Here is a 22566-nt window from a genome sequence, read left to right on the forward strand (position 1 = left end):
CGATATTGGAATCCTGAAAAACGACACCACCTTAAGATGGAGAAAATAAATCACCACCTACCTTTTTACTGCACTTGGTCGTCATCTTGGAGCAGCACTTCCTGTGGCAGGCGTAGCGACACACTGCAGAACAACAGAACAACACAATCAGACTGATGACATTCCTACAACCTCCTCACACGGCGACCGCCGCAACAACAGCTGCAGTCAGTCACGACCTCAAAGACTCGGGCAGGTAAGCGTCGGGAGCTGAGGAGAGGTTAGACGTGATGTCTGCTCTGCAGATGGAGCTTCGTAACAAGACAGAAGATAGATTTATGAAAGGAACGGGAGGTTTAATCAAATTTTTCCAACACTCGGGGAAGCAGGGCGAGTGTGTGTGTGTGTGTGAAAGGAGTAGGAGGGAGGTGTAATATGCTGTGTGGGTGGAAATAAAAACTACACACAAGGGCGTGAGTGCCTGTGGGTAAGTGAGTTAGGAGAACATTAGAAACTGCTGGTGGTGTGTATATGTGTATATATGTGTGTGTGTGTGTGTGTGTGTATATGTGTGTGTGTGTGTAATATTGGCAGATTGAAGATCTTTACAGCCTGCTTTTAGGCCAAACACAAAAGTGAAAGACAAAAGGTAAAAATGTGAATAAAAAGTAAAATAAATACAAATACTTCTTAACCCCAAAGCAGTGTTGCAGTACCACTGAACTTTGGAATTTGAAACATGTATGATGAGTGACATACTGAAGTGAAACATGTAAAATTTCTTGATATTTCATGACTCTTCCAGAGAATGATTCATCTTTGTCTTTCAACTTGCGTGTGTGTGTGTGTGATTTTATGTTTCTAATCCTCACATTTGCAGACGCAGGCTCGGTCCATCATCCAGATGAGGGAGGAGCAGTACTCGCAGTAGGTGGGGATACTGTACTGGGTGGACTTGAAGATGTGGCCATTGTGTTCCTCCACCTGCAGGGGGGCAGCAGAGCCACTAGTCAGAGTCAGATTAATTTAAAAAAGTTACTGTTCTTATTCCAAATAAAAGAGTTGCTAAACTCACGATGTCAGTTTCCTTCTTCCGTGACTTCTTGCGCTCACGTTTCGGAGCCTGAGAAAAGAGAAATCTGTTACTTTGTACATTTGGTGTTTATTGTGAATATTACACTCTCACTTGCTGAAATCACTCAATTTGTCCATCAATAAAGTCTAAGAGCTTGAGATAATATTTCCCAGTTATCTTATGCATCTTACCCTGCCGATGGTTCCCTCCATGGGCTTGTACTCGGTCATGAATTCATCCAGGAAAACCTTAAAGGTGTTGACCCACACCTTCACCGGCGACTCGCTCCAGTCTCTCTGCTCCAGACGCATGGTCTTCTCCAGGATGTGTTCGAACAAGGCGTAAAGATCCTTGTAACGGATACTCTTCCCATCATCCATCTGGTGGTGAGGACAAAGGAAAGAAAAGATATATCCTAGAGTTTGCATGAAAGTTGGCAAAGCAAACTCCCCACACATCACTCTGATGCTGTTGAAAGCAGTCGAGAACAAACAAGGAGAAAAGAGCAGCGTGGACTCACGGCCAGAGCGGTGGAGTACGAGTTGAAGATGTTGATCCTGAACTCCTTCAGCGCTTTCTTGAAGACGACGTCCACCATGGTGTCTTTCTTACCGTCTTCAGAATCCAGGTCAGCGATCTGGAGGGGACAAATACTCTTCAAATAAACAGCTCAGCTCAGGTGAGTCAACAAGTGATGAAACATAAGATTGGCTGCACACAAATATACAAAGTATGAAGTTCTGGGTCGAGTCCTGAAGTGTAGCTATAACCAATTCAGAAGCAGCAGTAGCAGTTGCAGTCATGGCAACATAATAAATCTTTGTGGGACCCACACAAAGACACTCACCTTCTTCATAAGGAAGTCGTTCATGCTGCGGTAGTCGTGGGCTGACGTGAGGATGTGCAGGGCGTCGTTCTGCCACTGGGCGGGCTCCAGAGCGATGCTGCTGATCTTCACACTGCGGCGTCTCCGCATTTTAGGAGAAGGCTCCTTGTTCTCCTTACTGTCCCTGACCCCCCGAGAAGGAGCCGCCTCCAGGTCCGGACTGTGAGGAGGAGATGGGCCCTCTGGGAGACAAAGAGAAGATGGATTACTGGAAATAATTTGTGAATTTATTAACCCAAGAGTGAAAGACTAAAACCCCTTTAGGGTTTTTTTTCCAAAAAAAAAAAAAAAAAGGTTTTTATTCTGTAGCCTAAATGTGCTCTGCTGCTGTTCTTCATCATGACCTCTGACCTACCATGTGACTCTCCAGTTTCACTCCTGCTCGCCTGCTTCTCTCTTGACAGTTTTTTCTCTCCGTGCTTCGTCTTACTCCAGAATCGCATCTTCCCCCTCATCCTGCTAAATAACAAACACAGACAGACACAGATGATTCATTAAAGATCAGTTCATTTAAAAATAAGCCAACATCCACCATGGAAATTCAAGCCTTTGATTAATTACATGTAAAACATATGATGTCTGTGTCACATTGCAGTTGTAACATAAATCTAGTCAGTCAGTGTTTTTTTAGGATGGTACAACCAAAATAAGTCAAACTTCCATGTCAGTTTTCTTCTACTACAGCACAGTAAAAGAAGACGAGGATCTACCTTCCATCATGACTGGACGTTTTCCTGAGGACCTCCACTTTGCCCAGGTCCCCTGATGACATGGTCTTATGGATCTTCTTCTGGTCTTTATGAGACGGCTGGAGAGCAGAGTGAGGAAAAAAGCAAAAAACATTACAGGTTTCAAAGTTTCAAACTTGTCCAGGATGCTGTTTTGTAACTATACACAGTATTAAAGTAAAGTACAGGTATAAATTCTGGCTCTGGTTATTCCATTAAATCTACTTAATCTGAGGAGATTGAAGAAATTAGCGATACCACAGAGAACGATGTTGATGTTGAGAGTGTGTGTGAGAGAGAAACAGAAGTCATGCTCTGAGATCCTGTTAGAAAATGACGTCATTAGTGAGAAAATACTCCGCTCGAGGTTTGAGCGACTCCGGCATGCAGGAGCAGCAGTTGGCGTGCAGCACAACGCGAGGCGTGATGATGTGTTGTCAGGACAGGCCGGTGTGACGGAGGTCACAACATGAGAGGTCTTTGACGATACACAACCTGTCAGTCTAAGAGCTCTTACTGTGAAAATCTGTTCTTTGTTAAAGAAGGGGTAGGTATGGGGATACTTTAACGTGTTGGCATTTTGAGTTTTAATCTAATATTTTTCAGTCAGGACAAGTGTCACATTGTGAGAAGTTTTCTTCTTCACCTAAAAGTGAAACAAATAATTTAAGGCTGTGACTGCTGCTTTCTGTGACATAGTGTAAGTAATGGAGAAGTAAATGAATTATTCATCAACAGAAAATGAATCACCAACAACTTGGACCATCAATTCTTGCTGCTTTTTTTTAGTTTCAAATAACTGTAAATTTTAAATCTTTAGGTTTGAGGCTATTGGTTGGACAAAACAAAAATTATATTATATTGAAGACTTATTCATAATTTTTTAAACATATTATACTAAATAGCAGAGTAGTTATGGGGAAATAAATATTTTTTAAAAAAAAATAACGATGAATTCATAGATTGTTTTGTCTTTACTGAAGGAAAATATGAGATTAAACTCCAAAATGTCAAAGTATCCCCTTGATAAAAGAGATGTATTCTTGAGACGGAGAGGTGGAGTGAAGCCTAGAGGTGACAGCTCAGCTTGGGCTGGTTTTTCAAACCAACAGCCACCAGAGCGACGTGCAAAGCTGCACTACAGACCGAACACGGAGACGGTCTGTTTGAATGAAGTGAAGAAACATCAGCCTGAAACAATCCAGTAAAAGTGGAGTTAGCAGTGTTAAAGAGCTCCTCCCCCCGGCCGCTTGGCTAGGTCCAACTGAGAAGAAGGTGGATGTTGGAGGGGGGGGCCAAAGTGGACAGGAAACTTGGTTTTGGAGGTCATGGGACCTGTGGAGATCCGGTGTTTTACCATCTCTGAGTCACTGTGACAGTCAGCCTCGGGGTGGGCGCGTGGGGGAGACAGGGAAGGGGGCAGCGTGCGGGAGTGGGCGGGGATGTAGTATTCATCGTCGTCATCCGACTGGGTCGCCCCCTCAGAGTTACAGCGGGTGAGGAAGTCAGAGCGCGTCCGGGACATTCGAGCTTTCTTTTTGGGGCCCGGACGGCCCACCTGCTTCCAGGTAACCACAGGAGGATCAGGTCAGCTGCTACATTGTGTGTGTGTGTGTGTGTGTGTGTGTGTGTGTGTGTGTGTGTAAATATACATGATCTCTTGGAATTACGAGGTTAATTCTTCAGCCAGTATCCACAGAACTACACAACACTTGCAAATAAACTGAAGAGAATCCATATTAACTATGTATAGTGAATTAATAAATCACTGTATAAGAATCAAACAACATGCACATGATGCATTAGGGAGTATGCAGCTGCGTTCACATATGTCTGTGTGTCCTACCTCTCTGTTTCTGGATCCAGCAGATTTAGAGTCGTCTCTGAACATGGCGAGAGATCTTTCCTGGTTCACCAAATCCTTATCTGACCTGCAACACAGAAGCAGACATCACAAGTTTTTACAAAAGGACTCAAGTCTTACTTGTACACCTAACTGCTGCTGTGACTGAAAGGCCTCATGGTCATGGTGCTTTGAATATACATCACATAATATTGTTTTCTTGGATTTTCTGAACAAAATATTTATTTGGAAAGTACTTAGACTCAATGGTATAGGTTTGGGGTTGTGTAGCATTTGTGCTGCACCTGGAGAAAGGATTTCATTAGAAGTCAGAATGTATTTTGAGACATTATTAAATCAGATTTGGTACACTTGAGGAAAGCACAGCACTGCCATATAAACATCTCAAAGTTTGGACTGTGGCTTCTCCAAACTACACTCAAATCCTCCAGGATAATGGCTCACTTACTTGGAGAAGGGCAGTTTGCGTCTGGGTGGGGAGAACATGGTGCTGGATGGTTTCTCCACCATGTTCACAATCACAGTCTGGGCCGAGCTCTTCTTCTGGGCCTTGGGTGGTTTGGTGTCCAGTGTCGGACTGGGAGCCTCCTGGACGGGCTGGACCACCTTCCTCTCCTGCTGACTGGGGAGAACAGCGGGCTTGGGCTCCAGGATGATCTGGATGTCCACCTCTGAGGAGCAAATCCCTGGTGCTTCTGGACTTGGTCCATGAGTGGTTGAAGAGGGGACCTTAGAGGACTTGTCCACCACATGTACATCTCTTTTGGGCTGGGTAGCAGTCCCATGAGCCTGCTCGATTTCTGATCCCACCTCCAAGCCGACAATGGGGGTCGTTTGGGAACTGGATGATGCTACTCCTGTTTGAGGAGCTTTTTCTAGGGTTTGGGCTGCCAGCAGCTCCCTCTCCTCCACAGGACTCTCCTTCTGCATACTGATTAAAACCACTACCGGCCTTCGAGACGTGGACTCCCTTCTCTCTTTGTATGATTTGCTGGGGCTTTCGAATTTTGGTTCATGAACTGGACTTTGGTCAGAAGCAATGTAAAATGTTGCCCTGGGAGCCTCTGTTACAGATTTTTCATTATAGTTTGAATCTCTCAGTCCCTCGTGTGGTTGAATATCTAGAGCTTGGGGTTGTTCTTGAGGTGCTGTTGACTGGGAACCTTCAGTTTCCATGTCCTCCACATTGAGCAGTTCGAAACTTCCATGACTAGCTGGGGATCCTCGGGGTGAATGTCTGTGATGATCCTCCAGCTGAGAGGAGCTGCTGTCTGGAACCGAGTCTTCTTGCACACTGGTGGTCCGGACTTTCAGAAGCTCCAAGCTGAACTGAGCCTGCTCCAGCTCCCTCATTCGTCTGCTCTCTCGTTTTGACCGGTTCCTATGACTCATCTCGTCTATGCTCCTACTTCGCTCTGAGTCCTCCTCTTTCTCTGTCTCTCCCACATCGAATGAAGCCAGCTTAGAGTCTTCAGAAAGTTCTGTGGAGACGTCTTGGACATAACTTTCCTGTCCCGATGAGGTGAGGTCCTCCATGGTTCCTGCATCCATTTCTGCTGGTGGACTCTGTTGTCTGCTGAGTCGTTGTCTTTCATGCTGCTCCTTCAGTTCTCTAAACCTGAGACATTATTGGTGAAAGAAGAAAAAGTGTCATCAAAGCAGGAAAAAACATCTGTTTACATTTGCATCAGATATAAAGAAACAATTCCATTTTTGTTTTCTACCTCCTCCTAAGATAAAATATCTGTCTCTTAAGGTGCTAAATGCTGCCCTGTGTCTACCAGCTCTAACAGGGTAGAAGGTAGAACACAGCTAGTGTTAAGAGCTTTTCCACTGAAAACAGCTGCTGCCAAAGTAATGCTGTCAGAGCAATGAGAGTCACCCAAAACAGTTAAGTCATGGGCCAGAAAACCAAAACAATTAGCTGAAAGACACTAAAACGATCTGTTGTTTATGCACTAGATTGACTTTAAATAACAATATTGTTAAAAAAAAATAGCTAAGTTTGCATTATAATACTTTTTGAATCAAAATTACACCCAAATTTCTGTATTATTATCCACCAAGTTATTGTGGATAAATTATTTAAAATTTAATTTAAACAAAAGCCACCAAAAGCTTCAGTGACTCATTATCCACTCAACAAAAGCCACCACACCCATTTGCGCTCTTTCTATTCCATTCACCTGAGTCGAGCCAAGTATCCTCTGCTCATCGCCTGCAGCTGCACCACAGTCCTGTATGTCCGACAGTACCGGCTCCTCTCTCTGAATCCTCTCCAGGCTGTTTGAACCGTCACAGCTGCTGAAGATCTGCGATGGCAGCAGTTCCTCCAGCTCCTCTGTATGACGACGGCAGAGTCCCGCCACTGCAGGAACCTCCTGCGCTCCACGTAGCTCCTCCAGGCTGCCTGCAGGAAAACCGCCGCCCCCTCCTCAATACTCGAGTCGATGGTTGACTGTTTGAGGAGGCAGCATCGCCACCATCGCTGCAGAAACACAGAAAAGATGTTTTTAGTTACAGTGAGAGGTGGAAATACAGATAGAAATCCCAGTTTTACAGCTTTCACCTGAATGAAGTTATGAGTAGATTTCCAGTTGTAAGACCAATTATTCTTGGTTTTCTTCAACAAAAGATTTGACAAAAACATCCCTATGACTCACACCAAACCCCCCCATAGAACCGACTGATTTTTCCCTTTTACATTTGACATAGTTGAACTGTGAATTTTGGGCAGCAAATGTGGATATTTTTCAAAAGGAAAAGATGTTAATTTCCCTTTCCAACCGTCTGAAAACATCTCGCTTCCTGCAGGGTTGACCCGACACCAACCTTAGGCAAGACCCAAATAAGTAACTGAGGCTTGTGGAATTTGATATCTTTGTTATTCATGGAAGGTTACAGCGTATCAGGACAATGTGGTACAGTATGGCTGACTTATCTGGCACCTGCATCTGGCGGACATCACTGGAATGTTTTTAAAAAATCCAAACAAGCTGGGGACACCTTACATTATTTGGATTTGACCTTGGAATGACTTCATTTTTTTTTTTTTTTTTACAATTAAAAACTTTATTCATAGTCAAACAAAAATGTCATCAACAAGGAGCTAATCATGAGCTTAAGTCCTTTTTCTTTGGGTAAAATATTAAATATCCTTTTACAACCTCAACATTTTTAGACAGTTTACATGTTAATGCTTTCACTGAATTATTCTCCTCCTGAATGAATCTGTGCTTCACTGGCTCCTGCTCAGTGTTTCACTGTTTCTGGGTTTGTTTTCTTTCAGCCTGACAAAGATTTGGACAGCTCCCCTCTGAGGGCTTTTCCAGAAAAAACATACCAACAGTGGCCTGAACGCAGTGTTTTCTTCTTCTGTCTGTCCTTCCACCCTTTGCTTTCTTTCATCACTCTCCCTCTGTGTCTCTTTCTTTCACTCCTCTGAGAAATAACAGTGTGTAGTCTGTAACATATTTTTTGTTTTCAAAAAAAAAAAAGGCTGAATAAAGACCCTTTTTTTAAGATTTACAGTCTTGACTTGATTTGGATTCAAATCTAAATACTTACATATCCAGTTTGGAAAATAAAATCATTCTTAAATTTATTTCCTTAGCTTGTTTTTAATCATATTTGTCGACCAACATATTCAGTCATTCATTCAGTAACCACCCTGTCCTGTAAAGAGTACATTTTGGTAACGGTTGATCGGTCAATTGGTCAATAACTGGGATATTTCTACAACAGGTTTATGCAATTTGGTACAAATTATGAGGGAGACGAGAGATAGTGTTAGTTATTTAGTTTATCTATTCTATTAATTTATGGCTAAATACCAGAGAACTGTTTGCAAATCATGAAGGAAGTTTACAGGAAATTCTGGACCCGTAACTTAAACTTTTATCTAAGTTTTTGCTGTCCTCTCTGGTCTGGAAAGTTTCATACCTATTTCATCAGTGTCACTGATGCGTGCACCTGTAACCATACCCAAAATCATGTGGTTCTGAAGTCCACCTGTCCATCACTACAGCGAGGTGAGAACATTAAACCACCTCAAAGGAGAGGTTCACTTACTCACTGATGAGAACAAATCAGTTTTAAATGTAGACTTGTTTTACAACATGTTTCAAATGGTAGAATGCTAATTTTGGAGTGAAAGCCAATCCCTCAGGAAGATAAATATATACTTTATATTACAGAGAGAGACTAATAACAGCTGGAGTAATAAGTGGAAACTGTTGTGAGGGGATACATGCTCATCATATCTAATATCACTATATTTAAAGGGTCCTGTTCCTTTTATATCTTGGGTAAATGCACAACTATTAATCACTTAATGCTTACACAGTCTACAGCTAAGTATCCATAATGGAATGTGGAAACTCCCCCTGAAATGCTGAGAGGTAGAAACTGCTGTGTGGGATTGCTGAGTTGATTCATGATGCACTTACAGCAGTAATTTCACAGCCAGTCAGAATTTGACATATTGTTTCCACGGGAGCCAGAGTGACCAGTTCTCAAGCCACCACCTTCCTCCTCCCATCACAACATCTCACCTGGATGGCAGAAGCAGCTTGTCTCATGTTGACAAAGTGTTTCCTCTCCAGGACGGCCCTGAAGCGGCGCTGCAGTGTGACAATTCGCCGCAGGACTTCCTGATGGAGGAGGGTCTGAAGTCGCTGACGCTCCGCCTCCCGCAGGAACACCTGCATCATCACACAGGAATATTCAAATTTTAGCAGCCATTTTAGCGCACCACAGCAGTCCAACAAATGAGACGGTGCACCAAAGAAAAACAGATCTGTACCATTGTGTTGCCCACTTGATACCCAGCAGGTGGCAGGTGGATCCGTCGGAAAAACTCCCTGATACCTGACTTTGTTGGGCTTGTGCCCCGAGGCAGCAGCACATGAAAGTGACGCACAAATTCCTGCAACATGGTGTGTGTGTAAGGTCAGAAAAACAGCGTTAGATACAGTGACGCTTCAAGTTTTTTTTTCATCATAATTCATTATAATTAGAACCATATCCTCTTCCAAAAATGACAGTGAAATAATTCTATTCTCAGTAGATTAATAACTATGAATCTGAACATTTAGCCAAATAACTTAGATGAATAATTTAGCCATATTTGTGCAGCAATAAAGAGCAAGATTAGAATCGGAATCAGCTTTAGTGGCCAAATATGTTCAGAAATACTGAGAATCTGACTCATGTTTTCTCTCAGGGAACTTACACACAGTGCCAAGAACAAATGTCTTGTACAAAAGGACACATAAATATAAACGGCTAAAAAAAGAACAAAAAGATAAAACTAAGAGCAAACAAACATATATGCACAAAAGCAACAGAGAATGACAATCTTTACAGGTAAATAAGCCATTTCTATCTCTTCACTGTCACTGTAACACTAACATGGCACTGGCTGGGGATCTGCTATTTGATGGTACACTGTAATAGAAGAGGATTACCTGGAAGGTGTACTTGATGCTGTATCCTGACTGGCGGATGCGAACGGTTTCCAGCATACCGGTGTATCTGAGCTGTCTGAGCACCAGACTGTCATTGAAACGCAACGGCAGCTGAGCGAGACAGAAAGAGAAAGGATGGAAATATATATATATAAGAACAAAACACAAATCAACCGTCAGTCGTTACGAGGAGCTCCATTTACGAGAAGCGATGACTCCTCTGCAGCAGAAATTACCTTCTCAGCATTGGACCGAATACACTTGACGAAATACGGCTCCGACTGATCAAGAGTCTCCATCAGCTTAGTGAGAGATGCCTGCAAACACAAACAACTGATATCACACCCTCATCCAGCAAAGATAAACTAAAGAAAAAGTAAAGAAAACTGCCACTTTTATGTTACTATTGAACACAATAAAGCTCTTGTCCTGTGTATAAAGTACCTGCATTTACATATCAGGATTCAAGGTTTAATACTTCATTGTCATTTCAGCATATCTGACAGGAATATCACAGACAGTAACTAAACTGAGACATGTAGACAGTGGTAAAAGCAGAAAATGAACACAACCAACAATAAATCCAACAACAAACATGTGTGTTTACAGCTTATATTCTGATTTATACCTTTATCTTTAAACCTGCATATTTAATTACCTTTTAATCTTACTATTATTGGAGGATATTGTTGACCATTTTCATTCCTGCAAATTATCAATCTGCTGTGTCACTGATGTTTTTGTAGTTCTCTTGTTTTCCAGCAGAGGGCGACGGCAGCACTGACCTGAAACTGTGCGCTGATGCTGGGCGGTTTCTTCTTCTTGTGCAGGTGGAGCAGAGACTTGGTGATGCGGTCGTGCAGCGTCACGCTGCTCAGGTAGCGCAGAGACTTCACGTCCAGCAAGTGCTGCATGCAGAAAGCCAGATATTACATGAACTGAAAGATACTGCTTTTGGTTTGGTGTTTTTAAAACTTTGTTCTGTGTCAGGTTTGTGTCTTACCTTGGGAAGGGTCGGCTTGCTTTTGCAGTTTTTGTTTCTCCTAAAGGTGAGAGATGTGTTTTCCATCAGCAGGTATTAAAGCCAGAATTCATGCAATAATTTAAAGAAGTCTGTGCACAATGATATCATTTATATAGGTTTCTGGAGATTTCCTCCTTTTTTTCCTTTTTAGTCCCAGAGTACCTCTGTCACTAAAAACTTCTGCCTACTACACTACCCAGAATACAATTGGACAGCATCTTTTCCTTGTGGTAGGGACTGAAGTCGGCATTATAAGACATCCACTATCTCCAACCAACACTTTGGGGTGGGCAGACAGTAAAACACTGGTGTCACTTTGCTTTAGTGTGTGTCTCACTCACAATAGGATACCCTGAGCTCTCTCCAGGAGCTTGCTGTTGGTCGAGTTGAGGAAGATCCCATCTTCTTCCAGGGCGGGACTTCCCGTCGAGGAGAGACGACTCGACCTGGAGCTGCGACCGTTGCAGCCAACGCCGTAGCCATCCCTACAGGGGGAGGGAGGGACAGTAAGGAGAGGATTCTCCACAATCAGATAATTTGTTATGTTATGTGTTTATGTACAAATAAAGACGATTATTGGGCAGAATCTAATCTTTCAAACTCACCAGTGTTCTCAAAATCATTCTATAACTCGTACTGTCTCGGACTCACCAGCTGGCTTTCTCATTCAGGGCGTTGGTGCCTTGAAGATCTGACAAAGGAGTCCGGGGATTCTTTCTGGTGATACCTGGATGGAAGGAGATGAGGGGAGGAAAGAGAGGAAAAGAAAAGATATATGAGTTCACTGGATTCATCTATAAACACGAACATGCTGTATTTTATAAAGAGCCTTCTTCAGCCACTACCTCTTTATCCTTTTAGGTTAATGTTTTCTTTTCTACTTTTACCCATCACTAACTTTAGCCTGGCATTACTTTTCTCAGTCAGTCTCAAGTTATAGATTCTTTTCTTCACCCTAGTGGTTTTGGCAGTGGACCATCAATGTGTATGGAGACATGACATATAAAAATAAGCAGCTAATGAGCTGGGTGTTTCATGTTTACATTTGAGGTTTTCTCTTGTTAAAGTTTAAACTCACTGCTTTTACTGTGCGATGACTTATTTCAAAAAACCAGAGTGTACTCAGAGACAGACACAGGAAAGAGTAAAGGTAATCCCTGAATCTGTCAAGACACTGGAGGGAATTAAAGAAATCGTTTTAAATACACTTATTCACTTTCTTTTTTGCTAAGAGTTAGATGTGATGATTGATACCACTCCATCACTATGAAGCTACAGCCAGCAGGCAGTTAGCTTAGCTTAGCACAAAGACTGGAAACATCGAGTTGGAGTTGCTGTGGCAGAGACAGAGATATCCCAACTTCCTTAAAGTCCCTACTATGGGTCAAAAGCCACAAATGCTTTATCCTCCATTTGTGTCTCTTCATTAGAGGCTACAGGTTTGGTGAATGCCCACATCTTTCCAACCCTACACCGTCAATTTGTAACACAGGATTTCCATGTCTGTCTCCAAACCGAAGCAAAGATAACCCCTGATGACATCAACAGGGATTATTTTCTCAGACCTGACTGCTCCTCCAGAGTCACAGAAAGACAACATACAACGGTTTTTACAGGCTGAGTGGTACTAACCATGACTAAAGCACTGACATTGATGTGTAAAATCAGTGGAGTTTCCCTTTAACAGGAGAAAAAAGGGGATTTTACTTGGAAATTTCTTTGATAATTAATTTCAGATTTGGCAACTGGAGTTATATCCATGAAAGAAAAGAGCTGCTTCATAACACAATGACACACGACATACGTATGCACACACTCGGATGTGTAGGCACATGATGATACACTTGAACACACAAATACGCCACAGTGTTAAAACAAGTGATAAAAGACGAGCAGAAAATCTGGAGGCCTCATTAAAGCCTGCTGATCCACACGGGGCTGATTCATTTGTCTGATCACTCATGTGTGGGAATATGTCTGGTTATGAGCTTTGCTCCTAGGTGAGTCAATCTGAATGGCGCTTGGAAAGACCCAGATGTCTGATTTCCAATGCCTTATTAACAGCTGTAATAAAGTCAGCTTACTGAGGCTGAAAATCATAAGAGATCTATAATTCTCAGCTTGACCACAGAGGACCTTTTTCAGCACAGCTTGGAATTGATTTCTCTGATTGGGTTGAGTCTGGCGAAGAGCTTCTGATTGGGATTTTAAAAATGGGAAATGGGAACACTTTTCACTTCAGTTCAACTCAACAGACCTTTATCAACAGAAGACTATTTCATTATAAACCTCATTAACACAGAGCACCTCTCAAACACTGCTTAGATGTGAGGAGGTTTATTCTGACATGTCATTCATAATCAAAAAAATACATCTGTGAGCCCAGTTCAAAACACACATATTCTCAAATGCTTTCACTTCAAGTGGGCCCTGTTTACTGAGCTGCTGAGCTGAAAATAATTTTTCATGGAAACGTAAAACGCTCAAACAATGATCAGTTTCAATCTTGTTAATCGTGAGAAGCTCGAGGTTTTTGGAGTTGCTTACTGTATTTCTCATCTTTGCATCTTTGAAGGATCTCGAGGCTCCTCTGGTGAACCGGGTGGTGGAGGAAACTGAAGCTGTCAACAGTTTTGACGACAGTACAGGGAACTGCAGCATCATTCCCTAAAACAATGAGAGAGAGAGAAAGAGAGAGCAAAAGAAAGAGAAAAATAGACTTAACCATCTCAGTTTTAGATCATGAAGGAAAAAAATGTTTTAAATGGCTCAAACATGGGGTACAGGGGGAAAAAAGGGCTGAAAAAGAAGAGGAGCAGAGAGAAAAAATAAAGGCTGATAGGAATTAAAGAGGGAATTCAAGTGAAAAGAACACAACATTCCTCCCAGTTTATGAAAACAAACACCGGAGAAGATCAAAACCCCTTGTCCTCCTCTTCTTCCTCCCTCCTCCTCCTCCTCCTCCTCCTCCTCCTCACCATCATCATCATCATCATCATCATCATCATCAACAGCAGCAGAAGCACCCAAACACACCCTGTTGTTCTTGGCCCAATTAAAACAGGGATTAGGATTCACAGCTTTCTTTTCAGTAATGAATTACAGTGAGTGTTCAGGAGTGAAGTTAAGATCATATATTGGCTACAAACTGTTGTGCTGAAACATTATATGGAGCGCACAGTTATTGTTGCCTGCTGCAGCTGTGGGAGATGACAAACAGTTTTTGAGTTAATTCCTTTTTCTGACAAAATGTGGGAGGATTAATGTATGTATCTTGGGTTCAAACTGTGTTTTTTTATCATGTAAAAGTAATCAGGGCAGCAGCTCATGAATTATTTTCAGTATTTTTTTGATAAATTGACTGTGTATTCTATAAAATGTCAAAAAAAAAAAAAAGCCCAATGTAAGTTCCCAGACTTAAAAGTGGCATCTTTGAACTGTTTGTTTTGTCCAATCAACCCAACGATCTACTTGCAGTGATTAAAACATAGAGACAAAGCAAATCCTCTCATATGAGAATCATGTGATTGAGAATGCAGGTTTTCAGGGTCTTGAACCTTTAGACCGCTGCCCCTTTCTAGACCTGAAGACCTTTCCTCACCAGTTTTTTTGTGGGTGTGTCTGCGGCCGGCCTCCCTGAAAGCCACCAGGGCTCTGAAGTAAGCTCGCAGCACAGCCCAGCGGAAAGTCGCGACGGGGTCGATTCCCATCAGGCCGCAGATGAAGGCGTTTTTGCTGCTCTTCAGCAGGGCCACGATGTCGGGACGCATGTGGTCAGTGTTCTTCTCCCTGAAGTCCTGAATGAGGGAAAGACATGTGAAACCAGTAAAGATTGTATCATCATAATTAAGCAAAGATTTGTCTTGTTTCTTTATCCACTCACTGTGTATAACAACATCAAAGACAGAGAAATCATCTGCAAACACAAGGGAACATTTGTAATTTGTAAAATCATAAAGCTCAAGTATCATAACAAACAGGCGCAGAAGTTATTGTCTTGTGCTAAGCTGTGTTTTTATTGTTTGTTAAACAGTGGAAAGCCAGTTGGCAGCACTGTTTACAACTATTACAACTATTTATGGGCGAATGTTTCACAGCTCCACAGTCAAAAGAAGAGTTTGACATTTTGGGAAATGCTCTTATTCAGATTTTTGCAAGGAGTTAGATGAGAAGATCAATTACATTCTCATATCTGATATTGTTTAAAAACAGGGATAACCGTACATATTTTCTGACAGTTACTCATTCATTGTGTTGCACTTGGTTGTTGATGTGAAAAGTGACAAAAAGTTGAGCAACAAATGACAAACAGAGCAAGAGAGAGAGATGTTAGATGTCTGGCTCCTTCTCACCTCCACACAGATGAACAATCACGACATGAACAAGTGGGTGTGAATGTCAGATCACCAGTTTTGGAAAGTTACAGAAATGGTGAGACAAAGGCATAACGTTTAACCGCAATATTTCACATCTACCTCCACAGTGACTGCTCATTAAAGGCAAAATGCCAGAAAGAAAAGAAACAGGACACCCTAACCAACATTGGGATGGAGTGGGGGGTTTCTGACGCTATCCAACATGCAGTTTGGAGTGAGTATAAATCCCACTTAAAACTCACTGATTAACATAGCTGTGTCTGTGTCTGGTACATAACCCCCCTCCCCATAAAACCACAACCAAACTTTCATTTTAACAATTTGATTTTTGCACTGGTTAAAAGCAACAGAATGTTGCAGTTGGCATGACTCTTGAACTTGCTGGGCCTGATTGTGGCAGTTAAAGCCACTGACTGTCACTCAGTTAAGCACTTTTCACAAGAGCACCCGCTCACCAGAGTTACATAGAGCAAGAACAGGCATTCGAGGTCCATTCTCCATATTACAAGTCAATGTACCATCAGGATGATTCTGAAGCTGTTATTTTCAGGTAAAATAGTTACATAATGTTGCTTTAAAGAACTGGTAGTGAGCTTAAGAGGTGCTTGTGGGGCCAGGCTCCACCTGTTTCTAGTCTTTTTGCTGTGCTAAAGCTAACCAGGGGCTAGCTATAGTTCCATATTGAGCATACAGATAGGAGAGTGGATCTTCATGTAACTATTGAAAACTAAGAAGCTTATTTCTCAAAATATTGAACTGTTCCTTTAATCTCCATGTCTGGGGCAGGGAATGTAAGTTATATATAAAAATCTGCATACACCTCTCACTTCCTTACATTAAATACGAGGTGGAGAAAACTGTCTTCTCTCACTCACATGTGACTGCAGAAACTGCCACCTCTTCTTCTGCTCCATTTGTCTGTAAGTAATTAAATATTTTGACTGAAGCTGCGCTATGATAACAGAGCCATGAACTGTAAACCCTTCAACTTATTCTCCCTCCGTATGATACGAGTCAGCTGTGTGTTCACTACCGACAGGCCGTGGCTCTCACTGCACAGTTCACACCAAACAGCTCCTTGGCTCGCTGTAGATTCGGAATAGTTTTGCACATCCACAATAACCAACTGTTATGGATTTATATTATACAGTCAAACAACAATACGCTTGGCCTGTTCCAGCACATGTGCTTCTTATCAAAACGCAGCTGGGAGGTGAACAGAGAATTAGATTTAGCTGGAAAAATAGGCCGACAGAACAACAGGTAGGTCTGCTGCAGACTTTCAGGGTTCATGAAAATTTGCGTGAAGTGGGAAGAAGCTTCAGTTTTAGACTCACACTTTAAAACCAGATCTAATCCTCATCATTTGAGTGTAACATAGTAGAAATGCTTCAAGTGAGGCACAAACCCAGATCCCAAAACCTTCATCTGTGACTTCACTAACACACTGACGTCAGCATGGAACACCTCTGAATTAACACGCCAACCCATGCAGCTTAATGCTCCACAGGTCTGATGTCAATGAGGGGGACTCCTGGGTTAGCAACTGAAATGTCACAAAGAAATTCTGTCAAAGATTTTGTTCTGTCTTCAGCCTCCCAAAGGACGAGAAACTCAACAACAGTGGATACAGTTTGTTCTTGTACTGTCTTTGTATTTCACAGAGGACTGCTTTGTCCACCAGGCTCAGTATAATGTAAGATATTTGGCTAGCTCGCTGCTAGTGACAGGTGGGGCCAGTCCAACTCTCTTGGCCCAGTCTGTAAATTCAGGACTGCAGTACACAAATCATTTGTGGATTAACGCTGTAGTTGGTTTTATGAAGATTACTAGAACAACAACACAGAGACAGAGACATGGTGATACTACACCTCTAAGGCTACAAGGATCATCAATAGGGACATAGTGAGTTGTCTTTAAAGACAATAGAGACTTACATTTGGTAGTTGTCTCAATTCAGTTATTTGATTTGGATGGACTGTTGTTGCGTATCCAAAAATTCCCACATGAAAACCTTCTTGGTGTGAACTAACCTCCTGGTTTTTGTAGAATCATGGTTCCAGTTATGTTTACTCATTAATAAATGCCTCATTATACTGCAGGATTCTTTCAAGACAACAAACACATTTAACTGATGGACATCCTCACCAGCACGTGTGTCTCACCTTGACTCCGTACTTGACTTTCCCAGCGTAGTGTCTGATGATGAAGGCAGGCTCCATGACAGCAGGGAACTCGATGTAGCTGTTTCCTTCATGCTGACGCTTGAACTTGTCCAGCAAGGTCTGGTTAGAAGCCTGGGGGAAACTAGAGAGACAGTGATGTTATCAGGCTGAGGTTCAAAACACACAAAACAGGGGGACATTGAAAATTAAAATCTAAGACTCTAAAATGAATAAATAAACAATGCAAGTGCTAATACAAAATGTTTTCTGTGTTAGCATTTATTTCACAACAGCCATTTGTGTCTCCCCAAGAACATCCAGTCTATTTGAGCTAAATACAGTAGCACACACAACCAACTGTTCCATCTAATGTTACTGGCATTTCTCAAGGGCTCCTTGCTTAAATCTAAGGGAAGGAGACAGCATCTCTAATCCCATTTTCCTAACCCTCAGGGATTCCAACTCTGCCATAAACTCAGTGCTACAGCTCAGATTTAACCAAAGGTACAGTGTCTCTACTTGCACATTCGTCTTTGGTGTTTTCACCTTTGCTTCATGGATATTTTACCCTTTTACCACTGACCTCAGCGGGCTGGATCAACATTCCTAAAGTGATGTTTCATATCATCTGAACCTCTCCTCCCTACACCTCTGAAACACACTTCAGGCTGAAGTATATCCGCAGGGGTCTTAAAGCTTGATGCTGTTACTGTAGAAATGAACCCCCACACTCGCCCCTTATCCTGCAGTAACCTAATCCACTTCTCCAGAGGCCCTGAAGCTCCACGAGCTCCTCTGACTGTGAATGATGAGATTTCTAAGCGTCTTTCTTTCTTTCTGTGTAGTCATTTAGCATGAAGCTCCTTCCTATGGCAGCATAAATCCCAGGAGAGGTCCTGTCCCCCCTCATTTTTTCTTTAGCGATCCCCCTTTGACCCTCCTTCTCCAAAAGTGGTCCCCCTTCTCTCCACACACACACATGCACACAAATACATACACACTATTTGGTCCATTCCAGGCGTTATTAGATCCAGATGATCCAGCTACACTAAGTGGCAAGTAAGATGACAGCTAACGTAGATAAATATGGCTGTGTGTGTACCGCCTGGTGTGTTTTTATGCAAGGGGGGGTGAGAGAGCGCTGGATTTGATTTATAGAGGAGAAAGATGCAGAGGCAGCGTGCTGACCTGCAGGAGGAGAGCGTTTCACAATGTAGCAGGGAGAGAAAAACTAAAATGTGATCCAGAGATGCTGGCGGAGGAATCAGCGTGTCTTTATGTCTCAGTTAAGTCCTGGTGTTGGTATCAATCACACTAATGAACAAAAGGACTGCACTGGGAGCAGTTTGTCTCTTCGATTCACCAGTTGGGTGCAAAACATGCATGTGCAGGGTGATCAAAAGGTCATTTCAAGAAAGCACGCTACAATGAAATATGTTGTGCTTTCCACAAAAATCTGACAAGCTAGGAATGTAAATTATGAATAATTCAGGAAAGGCACTGGAAACCAACACGGACAAAAAAAGCCCAAACCCTAGCAGTGTAAAAAGCAAGACTAGACTGCACACAGGTGTACAGGAAGTATATTCTAAGATGATCCAAGACATTACAGTTAAATCTTTATAAATCAATCTCTCATAAACCAAACAACCACCAATAATCAGACACAGATTTTTCCCACAGGTTTGGTGCAACTTGTTTAGATATAAATTGAAATAGTGGATATTTTGTCCTCAAAGTGGAGCTAGAGCAAAGGTCAGGCAGCTTCCAAAATCATCTGGGAACATTAATGTCTATGATAAATTTCATGGCAACCCAGCTGTTAGTCAAGATTTGCACTGAACCAAACTGGTACATTTGGTAGAGGCTGAACAACCACCAATAGCCAGGTATAGTTTACTCAGGGTTTCCTGGAGTGTGTTTTAGTGAAGGATTTCATCTGATCTCTGAATATATATTAAAAATGTTTGCCTACATATGTAAATAAATGTTAATTAACAAACTAACCAGGAAACTGAATTGTCTTCATGGGGATTTACCCTCAACTACATCAGTAAATGCAACAATATGCCACAATATCAACAAATCCTCCATCACAAAGTTAGGCAGTTGTTTCCAACAGCTCCCAAACTTTAAGTTGAATTAATATCATCATAACCAAAAACAAACAACTGTCTTTCAAAGTTACTGTATCTGGCTAACTGCTGCTTCTTAAAGCATCATTTGTATTTCAGCAGGTGGCGTACTTGCACTCCTCATCCAGCAGGTGGAACAGAGCTGTGGGTTTCTTGCTGATGAGGTTGATGCAGCCGCTGTTGTCGATGTAGTCGATGTTGTGCCAGGTGATGCCCTCTGCCCTGTACTCCTCCTGCAGGAGGAAACACAGAGGAGGGAGGATGTCAGGTCAGAAAATACACAAAACACTAAGGAATCAGAAGACCTGTTAAAGTTGATGTGTTGACCCTACTCACTATTTTTAGCCTTTAACTGAATAAGACTGACTCAACACTTTTCAGGAATATTTGACGTTCACATGCACGCACAATGACAGAAGCACAATTCCGATGTACAGTTTGTCACCAAGCAGCAACACAGGAACAGACTGGGAGTTCGGTGCCTTGCTCAAGGGCAATTTCACAACACTTACAGAAGAAAGAGACAGACAGGACAGACAAGTGAACGTCCAGGTAACATTTTCCTAGCATGAAAAACCTGCATCTCCACTGTGAAAACACCTGGCTGTTTGTTGGTTGTCAGCAAAACCACAACCGCCGTTGGTAACGTCTATGTGCCCTCAGGGGCCAATGATGAAAATGAGGTATATGACCATATCCTCTTAATACCCTGAGGAGACACCAGTGAGAGACAGCAGTTATGGTACTCCTGCTAGCTGGATAAAAAGTGGGAAAACAAGTGGAAGGGTGGCACGTGCTTAACGTTCCTCTCTTTGGAAAGCTACTGTTAAGGTACATTGAGTGAGGTATGTAAGCAGTTCCTGCTCCAGTGGCTTTGCAGGTCACGGTGCGTCATACTGCTGGAAAAGAGCATGCACACTCAGCAAACCTCCCCTGAATAAATACAACTCTACATCTTCAGGGTCAGCACCAGCGACTCGGAGAGCCTAGCTGAACGAAAATAGACTAAAAGGAGGGGGAGGGTTGGGTTTGTATCAGGTAGATCAATAACAACAATGATTAAAGCGCTTAATGCAGTGCCTGAATGCTACAATGCTCTTTGCATCTCCAAATAACATACTGCTAATTGTGCTATTCTTAGAGCCTTGCCAGTAGTTAGATGAAAAGCACTGGGGTCATTGGAAACAAAAGGATTTATCCTTCTTGGATGTATTTAGTGTACTGAGAAAATGTTATGGCAATCTGCCTTTTAGATTATGTCATATCGTGTGTGTAACGTTGACAAAATACTCCTCTGAGGAACGGGAATGTGCTCAGGACATTTTCATGGCTTTGTATACTGATATTTCTTTGATAGAAATGGGAATTGTGTTGGTGGCACTTGAGCAAAGGGGCTACATAAAAACCATAAGGCTAACCGTCTGAGGACCATGGCTGTCAGATAGATAGATCAGATACAGATATCCAGCCAGCATTCGCATTGCAATATACCACATCATGGACCAAACTGTCTCAGAAGATAAACGCTGACCTGACGTTGTTGCTGGTCAAAAGCAAGCAAATTTTATTCAAATGGTGCTTGGCAAAACAGAAGTTACAAAGAGCTTCACAGGCAAAAGAAAAGACAAAGAGGGAACAGAGGGGACAGGGAAAACAATATCGTGCAAAACAAGGAAGTTTTTGAAGTGTAAACCACAAAATATGAAGTTATAAACAAAGAAAACAAGTAGGTTTTTATAATGCTTTTCAAAGATGTGCACTTTGGCTTCTCTAAAACTTTGAAGAGGACTACTCCAAATTCACGAAACAAACAACAGCTGCAAAAGAAAAGGTCAACAAATCATCAGGAATCATCCTCTGGGAACCAGAAATATTCATTCACAATGGCCAGAATGTGTTCTACCTAAATCGACATCCTTAATTTGACAGTCAGCCTCTAACAAACTCATTGTAAGATTGCCTGTTAAACCCCGTCTCCTCCAGACCTTTCATGTCAGAATAGCAGGGTCTGCATCTGACGTTGTCTGTAGCTTTTTAAAGCAAACAATCCGCCAAGAACTCTGATGCCATACAGACGTATGCAGAGGTGAGAAAGTAAGATGACACTTCTTACAAATGCCTTCAAGTGTATCCCAGGCTTTAGGCCAGTCACAAAACAACCATCACACACAGGAATGTGCATAATGATTGGGACTAACTCTAAAATAAACCCAGCTGTAGATACAACTGTGCATGTGTGTGTGCGCGGTTTATGCATGCAAGAAATAGTTTGTGTATTAATATTTTGTAGGTGCTGCAGCATATTTAGGTCTCTACATTTGCATGTTGGTACCTTTCTGCATGTATCTATGAAAGCGAGCATGTGTTTTTGAACTGGGATTATGGTGATGAAGGAAAATATGCAAAATATTTTGACAATCAGTTGGAACACACGCTCCACAATTACTAAAATGAGACAGCGGTAAAGTATTCAAAGCAGCACTGGAACATACTTTTATATATGCGACACGTCTGCCCACTCCTCCTTTTTTTAGGCTGCTGAATAACTGACAAGGCATTCAGAACATGTGGCGTGTTTGGTTTCGTTCAGGGGTTGAACCGGATCAAGAAAAACGAAAACAGAGCCGTAAAAAAAAAAAAGTTGCATGCGTGTGCCTTTGTTTAAATCTCATCAAGCCAAGTACTGACCGTTTACTGACTCAGTTCGTTTGGCTAACTTTGTTGTGTCTGTGAGAGACTTTGTGAAAACATGTGTTGACTCAGAGAGAGACAATTAGATGCAGACGCACAGATAAAGAGATAAGCGCACAAACTCATCAGCCATTTTATTACATACACATATTTAAGTAAACAGCTTGTCCCGGCA

The 22566-nt window shown here is 42.1% G+C and overlaps 1 protein-coding gene across 14 annotated transcripts in view; it reads right to left on the reverse strand.

Moving 5' to 3' along the window:
- The window catches only part of LOC108883012 (unconventional myosin-IXAa), a 130744-nt gene that overhangs the window by 8935 nt on the left and 99243 nt on the right, over positions 1–22566 (reverse strand). For 8 of the 14 annotated variants that reach the window (XM_018675850.2, XM_018675853.2, XM_018675848.2 and 5 more), the window contains 24 exons: positions 19812–19933; positions 17566–17707; positions 14626–14821; positions 13572–13691; positions 11676–11751; positions 11366–11509; positions 11004–11043; positions 10786–10908; positions 10237–10317; positions 10001–10111; positions 9337–9459; positions 9086–9235; positions 6719–7020; positions 4981–6150; positions 4515–4599; positions 4026–4229; positions 2651–2748; positions 2296–2399; positions 1902–2122; positions 1575–1691; positions 1246–1434; positions 1055–1102; positions 852–963; positions 62–123 (listed from right to left, as the gene is read on the reverse strand). In XM_018675850.2, coding sequence (XP_018531366.1) covers positions 62–123; positions 852–963; positions 1055–1102; positions 1246–1434; positions 1575–1691; positions 1902–2122; positions 2296–2399; positions 2651–2748; positions 4026–4229; positions 4515–4599; positions 4981–6150; positions 6719–7020; positions 9086–9235; positions 9337–9459; positions 10001–10111; positions 10237–10317; positions 10786–10908; positions 11004–11043; positions 11366–11509; positions 11676–11751; positions 13572–13691; positions 14626–14821; positions 17566–17707; positions 19812–19933 — 4140 coding nt within the window. The remainder of the gene's footprint in view (positions 1–61; positions 124–851; positions 964–1054; positions 1103–1245; positions 1435–1574; positions 1692–1901; positions 2123–2295; positions 2400–2650; positions 2749–4025; positions 4230–4514; positions 4600–4980; positions 6151–6718; positions 7021–9085; positions 9236–9336; positions 9460–10000; positions 10112–10236; positions 10318–10785; positions 10909–11003; positions 11044–11365; positions 11510–11675; positions 11752–13571; positions 13692–14625; positions 14822–17565; positions 17708–19811; positions 19934–22566) is intronic. The other 6 variants (XM_051073176.1, XM_018675851.2, XM_051073177.1 and 3 more) reach the window with 4 other exon arrangements.

This window comes from Lates calcarifer, linkage group LG10 (genome assembly GCF_001640805.2).
Source record: "Lates calcarifer isolate ASB-BC8 linkage group LG10, TLL_Latcal_v3, whole genome shotgun sequence".
NCBI lineage: Eukaryota > Metazoa > Chordata > Actinopteri > Centropomidae > Lates > Lates calcarifer.